This window comes from Hippopotamus amphibius, chromosome 3 (assembly GCF_030028045.1).
Source record: "Hippopotamus amphibius kiboko isolate mHipAmp2 chromosome 3, mHipAmp2.hap2, whole genome shotgun sequence".
Taxonomy (NCBI): Eukaryota; Metazoa; Chordata; class Mammalia; order Artiodactyla; family Hippopotamidae; genus Hippopotamus; species Hippopotamus amphibius.
The window spans coordinates 123,303,236-123,317,364 of NC_080188.1; the positions used below are offsets into that span (position 1 = coordinate 123,303,236).

Consider the following 14,129-nt stretch of genomic DNA (forward strand, 5'->3'; position numbering starts at 1 on the left):
CCCCAAGGCACTAAATTCTGTGGCCCAGGGGGCTGGGCCAGCCTCGGGGGAGGAGCCTTAAAGAGCCCGCAGCCCCGGTGGTGCTCCGTGCCCTGTGCTCCCAAAGCGGGCCTCGGAGGCACAAGCGCTCAGGCAGGTACACATTAGAAACTTTATTCTCTGGAGGGAGGCTGGGGCGGACTGAGAACAGGGCTGGCGTCACCCCTTCTCTGGCTCCTCCTGGATCCCCTCCCGGTTGCACTCCTGGAGCATACACGCCTGCTTTGCATTCTGGACTGAGTGCCTCTTGCTTGACCGCGAGGAGCCCCGGCGGCTGAACATGGATAGCCGCCGCCACAGCACAGTGATCAGAACGCTTTCGTTCGACTTGCGATTCCGGTTTTCCTCTTCGTTGCCTGCGAGGATGCAAGGCCGCTGAGCTCTACCCTCCCAAGTCCAACCTCCGGGTGGTCCAGCCCCCTCTCCCGGCTCTCTGGGCTCCCTTGTGTGTTTCTGATCCCACCTTCCTGGACTTCCTCTGACCCGGCCTCCTTGGCCTGCTCATCTGAAGTCTGAAAGTCCTTGTCTTGGCAGCAACCCATGGCCCTGCCCTCGGCCCCACACTCCGTGCCGCCCGCGCCAGCCCATCGGCTCCCGACCCTGCTTTTGTGACGTCAGATACCCCACCACCATCCCAGCTCAGGGAGCAGCCACCACTCTTTCCTTTCTCCCATCACAAAAGGCTCAGGGTCATGGTACTTATTAAGCTGTTTATTTACAAAGTGAGCACAGCTCTTCAGGAGCTGGTGGACCCAGGCCGCTTCTTCTTTCTCCGTCTGGTTTGGAGAGCGCCTTGGCTCTGCTCCAAATCGGGAAGCTTCCGCTTGGCAGCTGCCTCCAAGGAGGCCCAAAGTTCATCCGTCTCTGTGTCTTCTGAGGGGACCTTGTTGGGCTCTTGAGGCTCTTGGGGTTCATCCTGGTGAGTGGGAGAAGAGCTTAGGTGTCTGACCCACAGGGAAGGGGAATAATTCCTCCAGGCACCACCCCTTTTATTTCCTGCTGCTGGAAACCATGCCCATCCATGCTTCTATTTCACCCTTGGCAGTAACCCTGTCAAGACTATACTTGGCAGACGGATGGACAGTCCCAGGTCTGAGTTCTAGCTGCTCCCCTTTCCTCTTCACAGGGAAATCCTCACACCTGTGCCCTTAGCTCCCACATTCCCAGACCCAACTGCTTACCTCCCAGTTATCCCTGCCTGACAGAAGGAGGCAGTTCAGCTGAGATTTGAGGTAAACCTGCAAAAGATGAGGGACCTTAACAGGCCAAGCCTGCAGAAACACAAACATGAATGGGGGGGACACAAGGCAGCAGGCTCTCACCTTATGCTCCAGGCCCCGTGGATTCCGGATCCTGTGTACCCTCAAGACTCTGTCCAAGCCACAGGAGGCTAGTAGGGGCTTTGAAGGGTGGCACTGCAACCCTCGGATGCTGCCCGCCAGCCCCTTCAGACAGCCCAGTAGGCGTCCTGGAGAAAGCAGTAGGCATCAGTGCTAGCTGGCCAGCCAATAACCATTTGAGTGTTTACTGTTCAAATCACTTTATGCTTCAACATTTAATCCTTGTTTAACATAACACTGAGATGGCAGTTACCATTAATATCTCCATTTTTCAGATGAAGGAACTAAGGCACAAGGAACTGACAAAGAAATTTGTCCAAGGTCACACAGCTTTTGGCAGAGCCAGGATTTGAATCCTGGCAATCTGGCACCTGAAAGAGGGCTCAACAGCTCCACCGCACCTGGTCAGAGGGAATCCTGCCCTTCCTCCACACCCCTCTCCCTCCCGCAAGGCTCCCTAGCCCACTTACCCTGCCGAAGGTCAATTTCTGCCAGCTGCCCATGAGTGTTCCCCACAATCACCGAACTGAGGAGACCAGAGGCACATGGGGTCAGCAGGAGCGCCCTGGAGTCCTTCCCAAGCCCCTCTTTGCCCTGTAAACACTCACTTGCCCCCAGGAGTGAGGGTCATGGCCATCAGTGGGTACTCTCCGTAGGTGGCCTCGAGGACCGGCCTGCGCTGGGGGGAGGCTGGATCGTAGACACGGACCTGCAGGAAGACTGAGGCATCACAATAGTACCCTCACTCCACAAACCCCCTCTGGCTCCTCCACATCTTCACCCCTACCTTCATACACTGTTTTGTTTACAACCCACTGTTTCAGAGAAACTTTCTCATTTGAAAAGCACCACCCCTTTTCTCTGAGTGTTGGGGGTAGAGGAGAGCTACAGAGGAGCATGGACATGCAGGGCTGAGGAGAAAGGTCCCCCAGTCTGGGGGTGGCAGCATTCCATCCCCCTATACTCCCCTCTCAGGATGGGAAAGCAGGTCAGTCCAACTGTCTGAGTTGCTGAATTTCAAGCAGAGAAAGAAGTTAAGCCTGAACAGGGAGGAGAGAGGAAGCCCTCATATGTGTTCTGAGCAGAGGCGTGTCACCAAAAGCAGACTTCAATATTCAGGAGCAAAGGAAACAGGGCAGATACAGCCACCCAGTCCTGCCTGGGTCTTAGGACTTCAAATGAGACCAGCTGGGAATTCCCTGGTGGTCCAGTGATTAGGACTCTGTGCTTCCACTGCAGAGGGCATGGGTTTGATCCAGCATGCAGTGCAGTGAGGTGAGAAAAAGAGAGAGAGAGACCAGCTGAAAAGATCCCCATTTGGGCCTTTCCCATAAAGCTGAGAAGCTGAGGCCAGATCGTAGAGGGTCAGGCTTGGGTCCCAAAGCAAATCAGAGGCTGCATCAAGACCAGAACCCAGTTCTCTTGATATTCAGCCCATGTCTTCTCATGACACCTGCACCATGTGATTCTACTATGAAGGGGACACTCCCTTCTCTCTTCCAGGTGGGAGGAAAAGGAAGAATCACAGTTCAGGGAATTCCTTTCTAGAATGTACTATGAGCAGATCACTTGGCTCAGCCATTGGGCTGAACAGACGGAGGAAGTCGTCCCTCTTCTGGGAGCTCAGGGATGGAAGAAGGATGGCAAGGAGGGTGGGTGTGTCGAATGGTGGGGACCGAGCCTGCACAGCAAGGCTGTTTCTCCAGGAGGCTGCTTAAGCCCAGAAAGAGATAGGGGTGGAGTGGTGCCTCACCTGGTGGTACCCTGTACAGGTGATGAGCTTCTGTGACTCAGGGAGGAACTGTATGTCCTGGTCCCAGATGGGAACCCGCAGGTCGAGCCAATCATTCCTTACCTGGTAGGGTGGGAGATGGGGGACAGGGTTGTGGGGGGCTCGGTGTGCCCCTTCCTTCTGCCCTCTATCATTATCCCCTAAAGCCCAGCTGGTCTCTGACACATAGTCAGTGGCCTCGGACTCCCTGGACCTCGGACCCAGCCCCTTCCCACCTCCATCACTCACGTTCTTGGCCCTGAACACAGGCTCCTCAGACCCCTGCAGGTCCCACACCTTCAGAGCATTCTCCTTCCCACCTGTGGCAACCATGTGGGGATGCGCTGGGTCTTGGCGCATCCTACACACCCCAGGGCCCACCCTCAGTTCCAGGAGCTGAAAAGAATGGGAGATGAGAGGGCAGATGAGAGCCAGTTCCAGATCCTTAATCCTCCTCCCCCAAAGCCTTCACTTGGCTGCTACCCTGGGCCCCACCTTCCCAACCATCAGGATCAGGGCAGGGGAGCCTCACTGGGTCAGAGGATGCCTCCTTGTCATTGTCATGCCAGACTCGAAGAATCCCAGAATCCACACATGTGATGAGGGTGCTGCAGGCAAACGGAGGATAGAGTTAGGGGTGGGGGAGGGTGTTCTCTAGCCCTAGTCCACCCACCCCCAAATTCATATGAACTCCTACCAGCCCTGTTCCTAAGGAAGCCTCTAGGTAACTTGGGTCGGGCAGGGCTTGATGGCTGTTATTTAATTTCCTCAACAAGGTGAGGGTTTACCAGCCTTATAAGTGAGGAAACTGAAGCTCTGAGAAATTGAGAGATTTGCCACTCAGCTCTGAATGTCAGAACCAGAGCTGGAAATCAAGTCTGTGATATTCCAAAGCAGAGAGCCTTTGCTATTCCACAGCTACATCTGGGGCACCTGGCCCTGCTGGTCTATCCGAATGCTGAGTCGGTCACCAGGGATCAGGATCAGTAGCCCTGAAACAACTGAAACCGGATTTAGTGTTTGGCCAAATCAAACACTAGCTGCTTCTCGCAAGTTCCCTGTTTCAGGTTCCAGACGCTAAATGTCAATATCTCCCTAAAAGTATGCTTCCCATGAAGCCCAGGGAAGTCTACCCAGGATCTGTACAGCCCACCCTCATATGTACCCACACTCCCCAACTCAGTTCAGGCTCTGGGCTTGCCTAGGCTGTGGCAACAGTCTCCAATTCATCCTCCACATTCCTGTAGACTTACAGCTCTGACCAGAGCATTTCCTGCTCAAAAACCAATAATGCCCCACCACCTACAAAACTGCCGATCTCTCAGCCTGGCACTTAAAGCCCTTTAGCTTTAATCCTAGCCTACCTTGCCTATCTCATATGAAAACGCTTCCTCACAAATAATAAAAAAGAGGGAAAAAAAAAAAAGTTTCCTCCGCTTCAACCCTCAAATGCTATTTATCTTTCCAGTGATGTACCCTGTAGCCTGACACCAATCCTTGGCCTCTGCTCAGGCAGGAGTCTCTTTCTAGAATGTCCTTACTCCTTTCTGCACCTGTCAAAATTCTACCCATCCTTCAAGGCCCAATTCAAACATCTCACCCCTACAGAGGCTTCCAGACCTCACCTGTCAGAATTAACATCACCAAACCTACACAGCCTGCTCACAGCCTCTCTGTTCATCTTTGAAAGAAAGCGAGGCCTGCAACCTAGCACTTTCCTATCCTTTACTTTGGAAGCTTCACCACCTTGTTGGTGGTTGTTCGCCGCCAATGAAAAACATACTCTATTAAATGACTTGCTCAGGGTCATGTAAAAGGTTACGGAGCCAAGAGAAAAATCCTTGAGGATGCAAACTCTATGAAGGCAGGTACTGTGTCTGGTTTACCTGAAGCCCTTGCATTTCGCCCAATGCCTATTTACAACCCAGTAGATGTTCAACAAATGTTTGTTATAGGAATGAATGAACTTAGGCAAGACAGAGGTCCCTGTCACGCAGACCAGGCCTGTGTCCCCTCAGGGTTGATCGCCATTATTCAGCCGTCCTGCGGCAGGCTCGAAGCTCTCCCTACGACCTGAGCGTTTCAGCAAGGGGCTCGGTCTTACCCGTCGACCTGAGCGAGGCCTCGGAACGTGCCCTCCCCTCCGGGGCAGTGCCTCTGGCCCTGGAACCCGCCCTCCTCGGTGCTGAAGTGCTTCACTGTCCCATCGGCACAGCCCACCAGGATCTGCGGGCAGAGGAGGGCAGGATGGCGAGGAGAGGCGGCGGCCGCGCCCCAGCCCCCCAGCTCCGGCTGTCAGCGGCCGCTCACCTGAGTCTCGCCGCCCGCGCCCCAACACAGGGCGCTCACCGCCTCCTCGCGCCGTGGCTGTCCCGATGCCGTGAAGTTCGCCTCCTGTTTGCGCTGAAGGTTCACCCCTGTGGGACACGGACGTCAGTCGCGCCAGGGTCGCGAGATGGCGACCCCCGCGGTTCCCGATGCCAGGCCCCACCACCCACCTTTCAGGATGCCGGTGTCGGTGCCGACCCACACGTGGTTCCAGCGTGCCGCCGCAGCCGCCATAGCGGAGCCCGGGAGCCCGCAGCTCGCACTTCCGGCACAGCGTCTGCGTCACCCGCGCGCGCCGAGTCCAATCCCGAGGAACGCCATTTCTGGGGGGGGGGGGGGGGGGGGGGGCAGGGGGTGGTTCAAAGAGCCGGAAGAGTGACAAAAAATCCCCTTTCCTCACCAGTTGGTTTTGTGTTCATGAAAATGAAATCTGGAGATACCTGTGTGTGAAGATCTGAACAGTAACTTGACCATTTTACAACTCGGAGTGAAGCGCGTCCTAACTGTACCACGATGTCGGGTCCAGGCAGCCCTAGTCCGTTTCCCTGCTCTGCAGCATCCTGTGATATTTTTCTGTGCAAGACAACCTTAGAGCCCATTTTAGAAACGATTTAAATCGCTCATGAAGCGCATGGCTTCAACTTCGAGTATAAAAAGACAAAAAGAAGGAAGTTGGGAAGATGAAACCGGTGATATTACAACAGATCTCTTTTTGGAAAAATGGAGGTAGGGCCGTCATTTTTATGTCTTCACATTGAGGTTTGGTGATGGCAAAAATTAGCACCAACTGACAAAAAAACAATCCGCAAAATTAACAAACAGTATTTCTCCCAAGGATAGGATGCAACTTTAAAATTGCGTAATGGCCCGCTTCTTTGAATGACTTACTGAGAAATTTTGTTCTCTTAAATAATCAGAAACCCTGCTGCTTTAAATTACATCAGTAAGAATAAAGCAGTGCGCTCTTGCCTCGCATACAAGTCTTCAAAAGAGAAGCAGTCTTGATCTCCAATTCAGAACTGCCGATGAGAGTTTGGAGCATAACATTCTACATTTAACTTAATTTTACAGTAGGAAGGAAACAGCACCCTGAGTCCACCTCAGACCAGACCTGATGTTGACCTTTTCGGGAATAGTCCTACTCTGCACTATGCCTATTAGAACGCCACTTAAAAAGAGGCCATTGTCTTGGCGCTGCAGTCGGCCCAGTAGTTAGGACGAGGTAGATTCTTCCCAGAGCTAAAGGTTCATTCTTTGGCGGAAAAACTAACACCTCGCAAACAGCGCGATTCACAAAGCAAAAAACCACCAAACAGAAACAAACTGCACCATCTTTCTCCGGTATCCTGTTATTTCCCCGTTTATTCTGTAAAATCATTACCCCTGCAGGGACCCCTGACTTTAAAGCAGTTCAGAAGAAATCACTGACACTTCTTGTTTCTCCATAGCAAATAATGTTATAGAAAAGCACTGCCTGTTTCCCAGAAACAGTATCCTTAACGGTAACTACAGCAGTTTAAGTCATACTAGCAGAAAAAAAAAAAACACTACGTTAGTGAAGTAATTGAAAAGAAGTATTGCGCACGGTTGTGATTAATTAACTACCTTAAAGTTCATGCGACAGTGAACACTGCAACTGTAGTTGTTTCTGTTATTTAAACACCAAGCTGTATCCCCCGAAAGGGGGTGCACCGTTCCTGGAAGTACTGCAATACCAGGTCGATGCGTGGAGTGGACGGAGCAAGCTCCTATTCCATCTCCTAATTCCAAAAATCCATTTAATATATTGTCCTCGGATAGAGGACGTATCAGATATTAAACTGATAAGAACAGATACTACACTTGATCTTAGCCAAAAGGCCGAGAAGCGATACCAAACGAACGGCCTCCCGATCAGCCTTACTCTTACTATACCTCTTACAGTTGTGGTGACTTTTATGGTCTAACCATCAAATTTTTCTCGGTATATAATCTTGCTTAAAAGCAATTCTTCGTTATTTTCGCTTCATAATAGTGACTAAATTTTTGGAAGTAGACCTTAAATAGGGTTTACTGCTTCGCCTTCCTGCTCACTCTGTGTTTTGCATAAACCCGCCCCTCTGCTCTTTCACTTTCTGGTGATTGGTCCACATACTAGACGCGTTTCAATGGCCGCGTGGTCCCTTTTCCCGGAGACTGTGGCGTCCGTCTCCGAGCCCGAAGGCTTTTAGGCACTCCCTGGTTGCGGCAGGGCAGAGGTGTTAGTCTATTGAAGAGGATGCAGGGCGGCGCCCTTCTCTCGGACGTTCACTTGGAAAGGCCGCGTTTCCCGAGCACAGACTCTGGCGTCCAGAGAACCGAGTTGGAATCCGTGCTCGCCAGTTCCTGATTTGATGACACGAGGCATGTTGCTTAGGTTCCTGTCTTCTCCTCTGTTAAATGGGGGATTAACAGCCCGCACTTATGAGGTGGTTGTGAGGGCTGAGGACACGGTGATCTCGGCCCAGAGGTGACAGCGGAAGGTGGCTTTTAGGACTGTGTTCCACTCGCCTCCTGGGGCTCCCGGCTCCCTTCTGCCCCTCCCGCCTCCCCGATTTGTAACATCCACCCCCACTCCACTCACATCTTGCCCTTTCTACCATCCATCACCCACCGTCGGCCCCACAGCGGAGAAAAGGTGGTCTGAGAGACGTTTCGGAGCCTCCTGATTCCTCAACCCAGGAACCTGGGTGGGAGAGGGGGTTAAGGCAATGTAGGTAAAATTTAAAAGAAGCGGTATTTTAGAGGCTCAGAGCAAAGCCCAGCTATATGAAAGGGATTGATGCCAGGCTCTGGCTGAGAAGGGACTTGAAGTACTGTTTCCTTGGAAACTATGTTAATGTGAACACGGAACGTTCTGTTCGAAACCTCCTTAACTGAGCTCTACAGCTGAGTTGGAAACAAAGGCGTTTCTGAGTCAAAGTGTCGGGCCTGGCTGAGATCCTTCAGGCAAGACTGGGATGTTCTCTTCTCAACTAGCAAGGTCTGATATGATTTCAACTAGCAAAGTCTGGTAATCTATGATTTTAGGGAACATGATTTCTTACACTGTGTCCTTGTTAATAAACAGAAGCAGTTTCTACAGGCTCCCCTAATAAACTCAGAGCCTCCAGGGAGGGACCAAATTAAGGGGTGTGAGAGGCAGAATAAAGCCCCTTCGTGCTCACGTCCTAATTCTTAGAACCTCTCATTATGTTACTTTACATGGCAGGCAAAATGTACTTTGCAGATATGATTAAATTAAGAGTTTTGAGAAGGAGAGATCATTCTGGATTATTTGGTGGGCTCCATGTACATAATCACAAAGATCACAGAGGGAGACAGGAGATTCTGTCAGAGCAATGCAGCATGAGACAGATTTGATGAGCCATCACTGGCTTTGAAGGTGGAAGGGAGTCATCAGGCAAGGAATGGGGGTGGCCTCTAGAAGCTAGGAAAGGCAGGGAAACAGTCTCCCTTGGAGCCTCCAGAAAGAAATGCAGCCCTGTTAATACACCTTGATATTAGCCCAGCGGTCCCCAACCTTTTTGGCACCAGGGACCGGTTTCATGGAAGTCAATTTTTCCACCGATGGGGGTGGGGGATGGGGTGGGGCGTGTGGGGTGTGGGGAAGGAGATGGTTCAGGCAGTAATGCAAATGATGGGGAGTGATGGAGAGCAGCAGATGAAGCTTCGATTCCTGGCCTGCTGCTCACCTCCGGCTGTGCAGCCAGGTTCCTATCAGGCCAGTCCGCGGCCTGGGGGTTGGGGACCCCTGTTTTAGCCCCTCAAGACTCATTTAGGACTTCTGACCTACAAAACTGTAAGATAATATATTTGTTTCATTTTAAGCCACAAAGTTTGTGGTAACTTGTTACAGCGGCAATAAAAAACAAACCAAACAAAACTAATACAGAGGCAAAAGCAAAATTTAGTTTCTTTCAATCCCAACCTTTGCTAAATTCTGCAAAACCCAACCTGGGGCAGGCCACAACCCCCTGGCAGAGTAGGCTTCAGTCCGTCCATGCAGGCTGCAGCCAAGCATCCCAAGCACAGATCTCTTGGTAGGCTTTTTCCTGTCAGGCCTCAGCTGTCAGGTCCTCAGTAGCCCTGTTCTTCCTCTGAATCAAAGGTAAGTGGGGAGAGCTCCGTCACTCTCATCTACTGTGACCCTTGCCTCTTGCTGCATGGGTACGGAGGCTGATAGCGAGGGCCCCACAAGAACTTGGAGATCTGTTTGCTCCCTGGGAGGTCATTTGGCCATTTGTTTATGCTTTTTGAGCAGACACCCTACAATAATGAACAAAATCAGACATGGACCTTGCCTCATGACCTTTAAAGTTTACTGGGGAAAAGTGAAAGAAGGCTCCTGTGATCCTCCAGGCAAGACATGTGGTTTAGGGGGTGGGAGTAGGGTGGCTGTGGTGGCAGAGTTGGAAAGAAGTGGAGGACGTCATGGAGAGTCACTGGCTTTGATAACAATCAAAGCAAGGCCAAGGGAATATTCTTTCCATGTGGGTACATTTAAATTTTGTAATTTAATGTTTTATTTTCATGAAACTGATATAAACTATGTTCAAAGATTTATAACAACGCTCCCCAATTTACATCCCCCTTTTAACTTCTTATTTTTTTTTTGGCTTCACCTACAGGGGAAGCGTGAAGTCTTAACCACTGGACCACCAGGGAAGTCCCCCGTATTTATAAATTAATTGAACAATTTTAGACTTTTTTTTTTGCTGTTCTTGAGAGGAAGTTGTTATAAACTTAAAAACCAACATAACATGAAGCAGGTCATATACGAAATGCTTAGACATTCTGAAGAGGTGTTTAATTTTTATTGCATCACCCAACCCTTCTGAGAATCTGTTGAAGATTTTCCCAAATAAATGCATAGTTGCCTTACACAATTTTGCATACGATTTCCGAGGAGATTCTTAGAGCCCCCGAAGCCTGTTCACAAGTTAACAACCACAGCCCTAAAGAGATAGGAAGACCTGTCTGAAGGCATCCAAACACCTAACAAGAGACCACATCAAGTGGAGGAACAGGATCTGGAGGTTCTGGAGGACCCTGTGGGCAGGCCTGTCCAAGGGCTGTCTGAGAGAGAGCCTTAGCTTCAGGACTTGACTGGCTCCCCTGGGCCCACATCCCCTTATGGCAACTCTAGGTTGGAATCGGACAGGTCCTAGAAAAGAGGCACCAGCTGTCCTCTTGACCACCAATCCTACCCTCTTTGATTTGTATTCACTATCTGGCTCCTAGGAATTCAAAATTTCTACTGCTGTTTACACTCTCTGCTGAAATGATCTCATCCAGTGCCCTGGCTTTCCCTCCTGTCCATCACCTAGTGATGACTGATTTCCAGCGGGACTAGTCTATGGTGTCAGGCTTGATTACAGGTGCTTCACATGTATTAACAACATTAATAGAGATAAGTAGGTACTATCATCTTCCCCCTTTTACAGGTGGAGAAACAGGCACTGCACACTTTATTTATTTATGGCTGCATTGGGTCTTCCTTGCTGCGTGTGCGCTTTCTCTAGTGGTGGTGATCAGGGGCTTCTCATTGCAGTGGCTTCTCTTGTTGCAGAGCACGGGCTCTAGGCATGTGGGCTTTAGTAGTTGCAGCACGTGGCCTCAGTAGTTGTGGTGCATGGGCCTAGTTGCTCCGAGGCACGTGGGATCTTCCCCCTGGACCAGGGCTCGAACCCGTGTGCCCTTCATGGTAGGTGGATTGTTAACCACTGCACCACCAGGGAAGTCCCTAAGTCTTTGTTGAATTTGTTACAATATTGCTTCTGTTTTATGTTTTGGTTTTATGGCCCGTGAGGCTTGTGGGATGTTAGCTCCTAGACTAGGGATCGAACCTGCACCCCCTTGCATTGGGAGGTGAAGTCTTTAACCCATTGGACCACCAGGGAAGTCTTAATTTTTTTTTTTTTTTTTTTTTGCCATGCTGCTTGGCCTGCAGGATCTCAGTTTGTCCACCAAGGATTGAACCTGGGCCATGGCAGTGAAAGCGCTGAATCCCAACCACTAGACCACCACGGAACTCCTAGGTGATTTTCTTAAGGTCACACAGCTGGTAAGTGGCAGAGACATACTCCAAACCCAGGCAATCTGGCTTTGGAGCCCACACTCCTAAACCCTATGCCATACTACCTGCACTTGACTGTCCAAGGAGGATGTCTGGGAGGCATCTCAAACTGAATATATCCAAAATGATTCACTCCTGCCCACAGTGGAACATCCTGTGTGCTCCCTTAGCCTCACCCCCACATCTACTCCAACTGGCAACCTTGCTGCTCCCACCTCCAAAATACATTCTGAATCACTCCATTTCATTCCATCTGCTGTTTCCTTGGCCTGGACCCTTCTGCCTTCAGAGCTCCCCATCTTCTCTTTCAGGTTTCAGATCAAATGCTATCTCCTGAGAGGTGCTTCCCTGAGCACCCTAATTACCACCTCACAGATTCCTATTCTTTGTTGGCATTTATATCTCAGGGTATCTGAAAACCCAGCACTATTGACATTTTGTTAGGGAGTTGGGGGGAGCTGTCCTATGCATTCATTGTAGGGTGTTTAGCAGCATCCTTGGCCTCTACCCACTAGATAGCAGTAGTATAGCCTAATGCCCCTCAAAATTGTGACAACCAAAAATGTCTCCAGACATTTTTTAATGTTCCCCAGGGGGCAAAATCACCTCATTGAGAACCACTCTGCTATTTCAAATCATCTTGTTTGTTAGCTCTCATTCTGCCTCTTCCTCTAGAATGTAACCAAACATCAGTCAACAAAGGCAATGTTAGGGGAACCACTGACCAAAACCACCCACCTTGGCCAGGTAACCATTTGCATGAGTTATTTTACCACAAGAAATCCTGGTAAGGAATGTGGAACTAGCAGGCTACCACGAACAGGAAGAATATGGGAAAGGTCAAAAGGAGGAGACGCTAGTCCGCATGTCCTACCAACCTCCCAGAATCCTCTTTGCTGGAATCCATCTTGGCTGAGTGGTTGCACACCAGAAAGGACCCTGAGTCAGAATGATTGGCTGGAGATAACCCAGAAACTGATCCCATCACCATAAAACCGTGAGACTGGGAGCCATGTGGCAGAGCAGTTCTCCTGGGTTCCCTTATCCTGCTGCTCTCCACCGGGGTGTCCCTTCCCAATAGTCTCTTGCTTTGTCAGCACGGACAAAGCTGTGTGTCTCTTTGGACAACTCATTTCCGAGTCCCTCTCCGGGTTCCCCTTCCTGCTACAGCAACAGCAAGGACTTAGCTCTCCCAGTAATACACTGCTAGGTTTGGGATGGAGGAGCTTGTTGGCACTGTTGAGACTTACCAAGGTGGGGAGACTGGGGAGGAGCAGACATGGACAGGACAGGGCATCAAGGGCTGAGCGTCTGACTGGATATCAGGTCAGGGGGAGATTGGAGAGGTCTAGGCTAGAAACATCACAGATTGAGTCATCTCTGTAATGGAACGGCTGTGAGGGAGCCCCTCATTCTGGCACTCTCCCCCATTTCTCCAGGTTGTTCCAGTCTCAGCTCTTAGCCTTAATTTGAATTCCCTTGGTTTGCAGGTCAGCACTGCAGGCTCTCCTACTGTTTGCAGTGCTTCTTTCTGGGTTTGTCCTCTGCTGTCCCTCCCACGTTTACTTTTAACAACTAAATATTTTATTTACTTGTGCCAGGTCTCAATTGCGGCAGGTGGACTCCGTTTTGGCACACATGTGGGATCTAGTTCCCTGGCCGGGGATTGAACCCGAGCCCTGTGCATTGAGAGCATGTTGCTAACCACTACTCCACTAGGTTAGTCCCCCTCTCACCTTTAAATGCAGGTGCTTCCCCAGGCTCTTGGGTGTGCCTTCTCTTGGACCAACCCTTTCATTCTTGTGGCTATAATTACTATGTTGACAATTCTTTTTACTTTTTAATTAGCAAAAAATGCATTTTCTCCCAGTTAAATTGCCTTCTTTCACTTTACTATAATTCTGACACAAAATGTATGCTAAACATGGAAACAGGTGGGCATCCCTTAATTCATCCATTCTCTGAAGTATTTTATTGAGAAACATTTAAGGGTGGTCATTAACTAGGATCTTGCATCAGAATTGCTGGGTGAGGGTAATATGCATGTTAACCACAGATATGAACATTTAGGTCTAGGAAGCTACATTAATTGCTCTGAAGATTGAGAAATCACTGACTTATATGTAACCCCCCACCTGCTCCCATGCACAGTGCCACTGCCCTTACTATACACTTACTTGCCCAGGACCAATTATGCAGCCGACTTGAAAACACTGCATTGGTTTATGCTTGTTTGAACTTCATTTACTAAATTTATGCTCAGATGTAAAGGTACACATAGACCAAGATATTCTATACAAATTACTCATTCAACAAATGTTCGTCTGAGCATTCCTGCCAGGTATCTTGCAAAAGTTGCAGCTACTTAAACATGACAGAAGTCCTAGTTTCCCATGGAAAGAACAGAAAGTATACAGGGACCATTTCACTCAAATTTACACCAATAGCATAATTTGATTCATCAAGGCAGGCTTCTCAGCAGGGCCCCAGATGAGTCACCTGTGTGGAAGAACCCAGAGAATTCCATAAAGTGGGAAGAAAACAGACATCCAGA

At 49.9% G+C, this 14,129-nt stretch overlaps 2 protein-coding genes and 1 non-coding gene across 4 annotated transcripts; all 3 read right to left on the reverse strand.

Moving 5' to 3' along the window:
- Positions 1-198: 198 nt before the first annotated feature.
- Positions 199-581, reverse strand: TEX54 (testis expressed 54). Its single transcript, XM_057725926.1, has 2 exons — positions 503-581; positions 199-395 (listed from the first exon to the last, which is right to left on the reverse strand). The coding sequence occupies exons 1-2, from the start codon at positions 579-581 to the stop codon at positions 199-201; spliced, it is 276 nt and encodes a 91-aa protein (XP_057581909.1).
- A 154-nt stretch (positions 582-735) lies between these two features.
- On the reverse strand, positions 736-5,780 carry WDR74 (WD repeat domain 74). 2 transcript variants are annotated; one of them, XM_057729971.1, is made up of 11 exons: positions 5,649-5,780; positions 5,461-5,567; positions 5,255-5,376; positions 3,683-3,758; positions 3,400-3,546; positions 3,133-3,234; positions 1,988-2,088; positions 1,850-1,905; positions 1,362-1,507; positions 1,221-1,277; positions 736-955 (listed from the first exon to the last, which is right to left on the reverse strand). In XM_057729971.1, exons 1-11 carry the CDS (start codon positions 5,710-5,712, stop codon positions 776-778), a joined length of 1,158 nt encoding a protein of 385 aa, XP_057585954.1. In that variant the 5' UTR covers positions 5,713-5,780; the 3' UTR covers positions 736-775. The 2 variants fall into 2 exon arrangements, with proteins under 2 accessions (XP_057585954.1, XP_057585955.1); XM_057729972.1 differs by lacking the exons at positions 5,255-5,376; positions 5,649-5,780 and having other exon boundaries at positions 5,461-5,642.
- A 1,379-nt stretch (positions 5,781-7,159) lies between these two features.
- On the reverse strand, positions 7,160-7,350 carry LOC130850643 (U2 spliceosomal RNA). Its single transcript, XR_009053000.1, has one exon. It is a non-coding gene; the product is annotated as a U2 spliceosomal RNA (small nuclear RNA).
- Positions 7,351-14,129: the final 6,779 nt, after the last annotated feature.

What these genes read in the sequence shown, in the direction of transcription:
- TEX54 (XM_057725926.1), bottom strand. Translation starts at nt 581, where the DNA reads ATGGGTTGCTGCCAAGACAAGGACTTTCAGACTTCAGATGAGCAGGCC. An exon ending in GTCAGAGGAAGTCCAGGAAG is followed by an intron (nt 396 to 502) that starts GTGGGATCAGAA and finishes GCATCCTCGCAG; the next exon opens with GCAACGAAGAGGAAAACCGG.
- WDR74 (XM_057729971.1), bottom strand. Translation starts at nt 5,712, where the DNA reads ATGGCGGCTGCGGCGGCACGCTGGAACCACGTGTGGGTCGGCACCGAC. An exon ending in GCGCGGGCGGCGAGACTCAG is followed by an intron (nt 5,377 to 5,460) that starts GTGAGCGGCCGC and finishes CTCTGCCCGCAG; the next exon opens with ATCCTGGTGGGCTGTGCCGA. An exon ending in AGGAGGCATCCTCTGACCCA is followed by an intron (nt 3,547 to 3,682) that starts GTGAGGCTCCCC and finishes CATTCTTTTCAG; the next exon opens with CTCCTGGAACTGAGGGTGGG.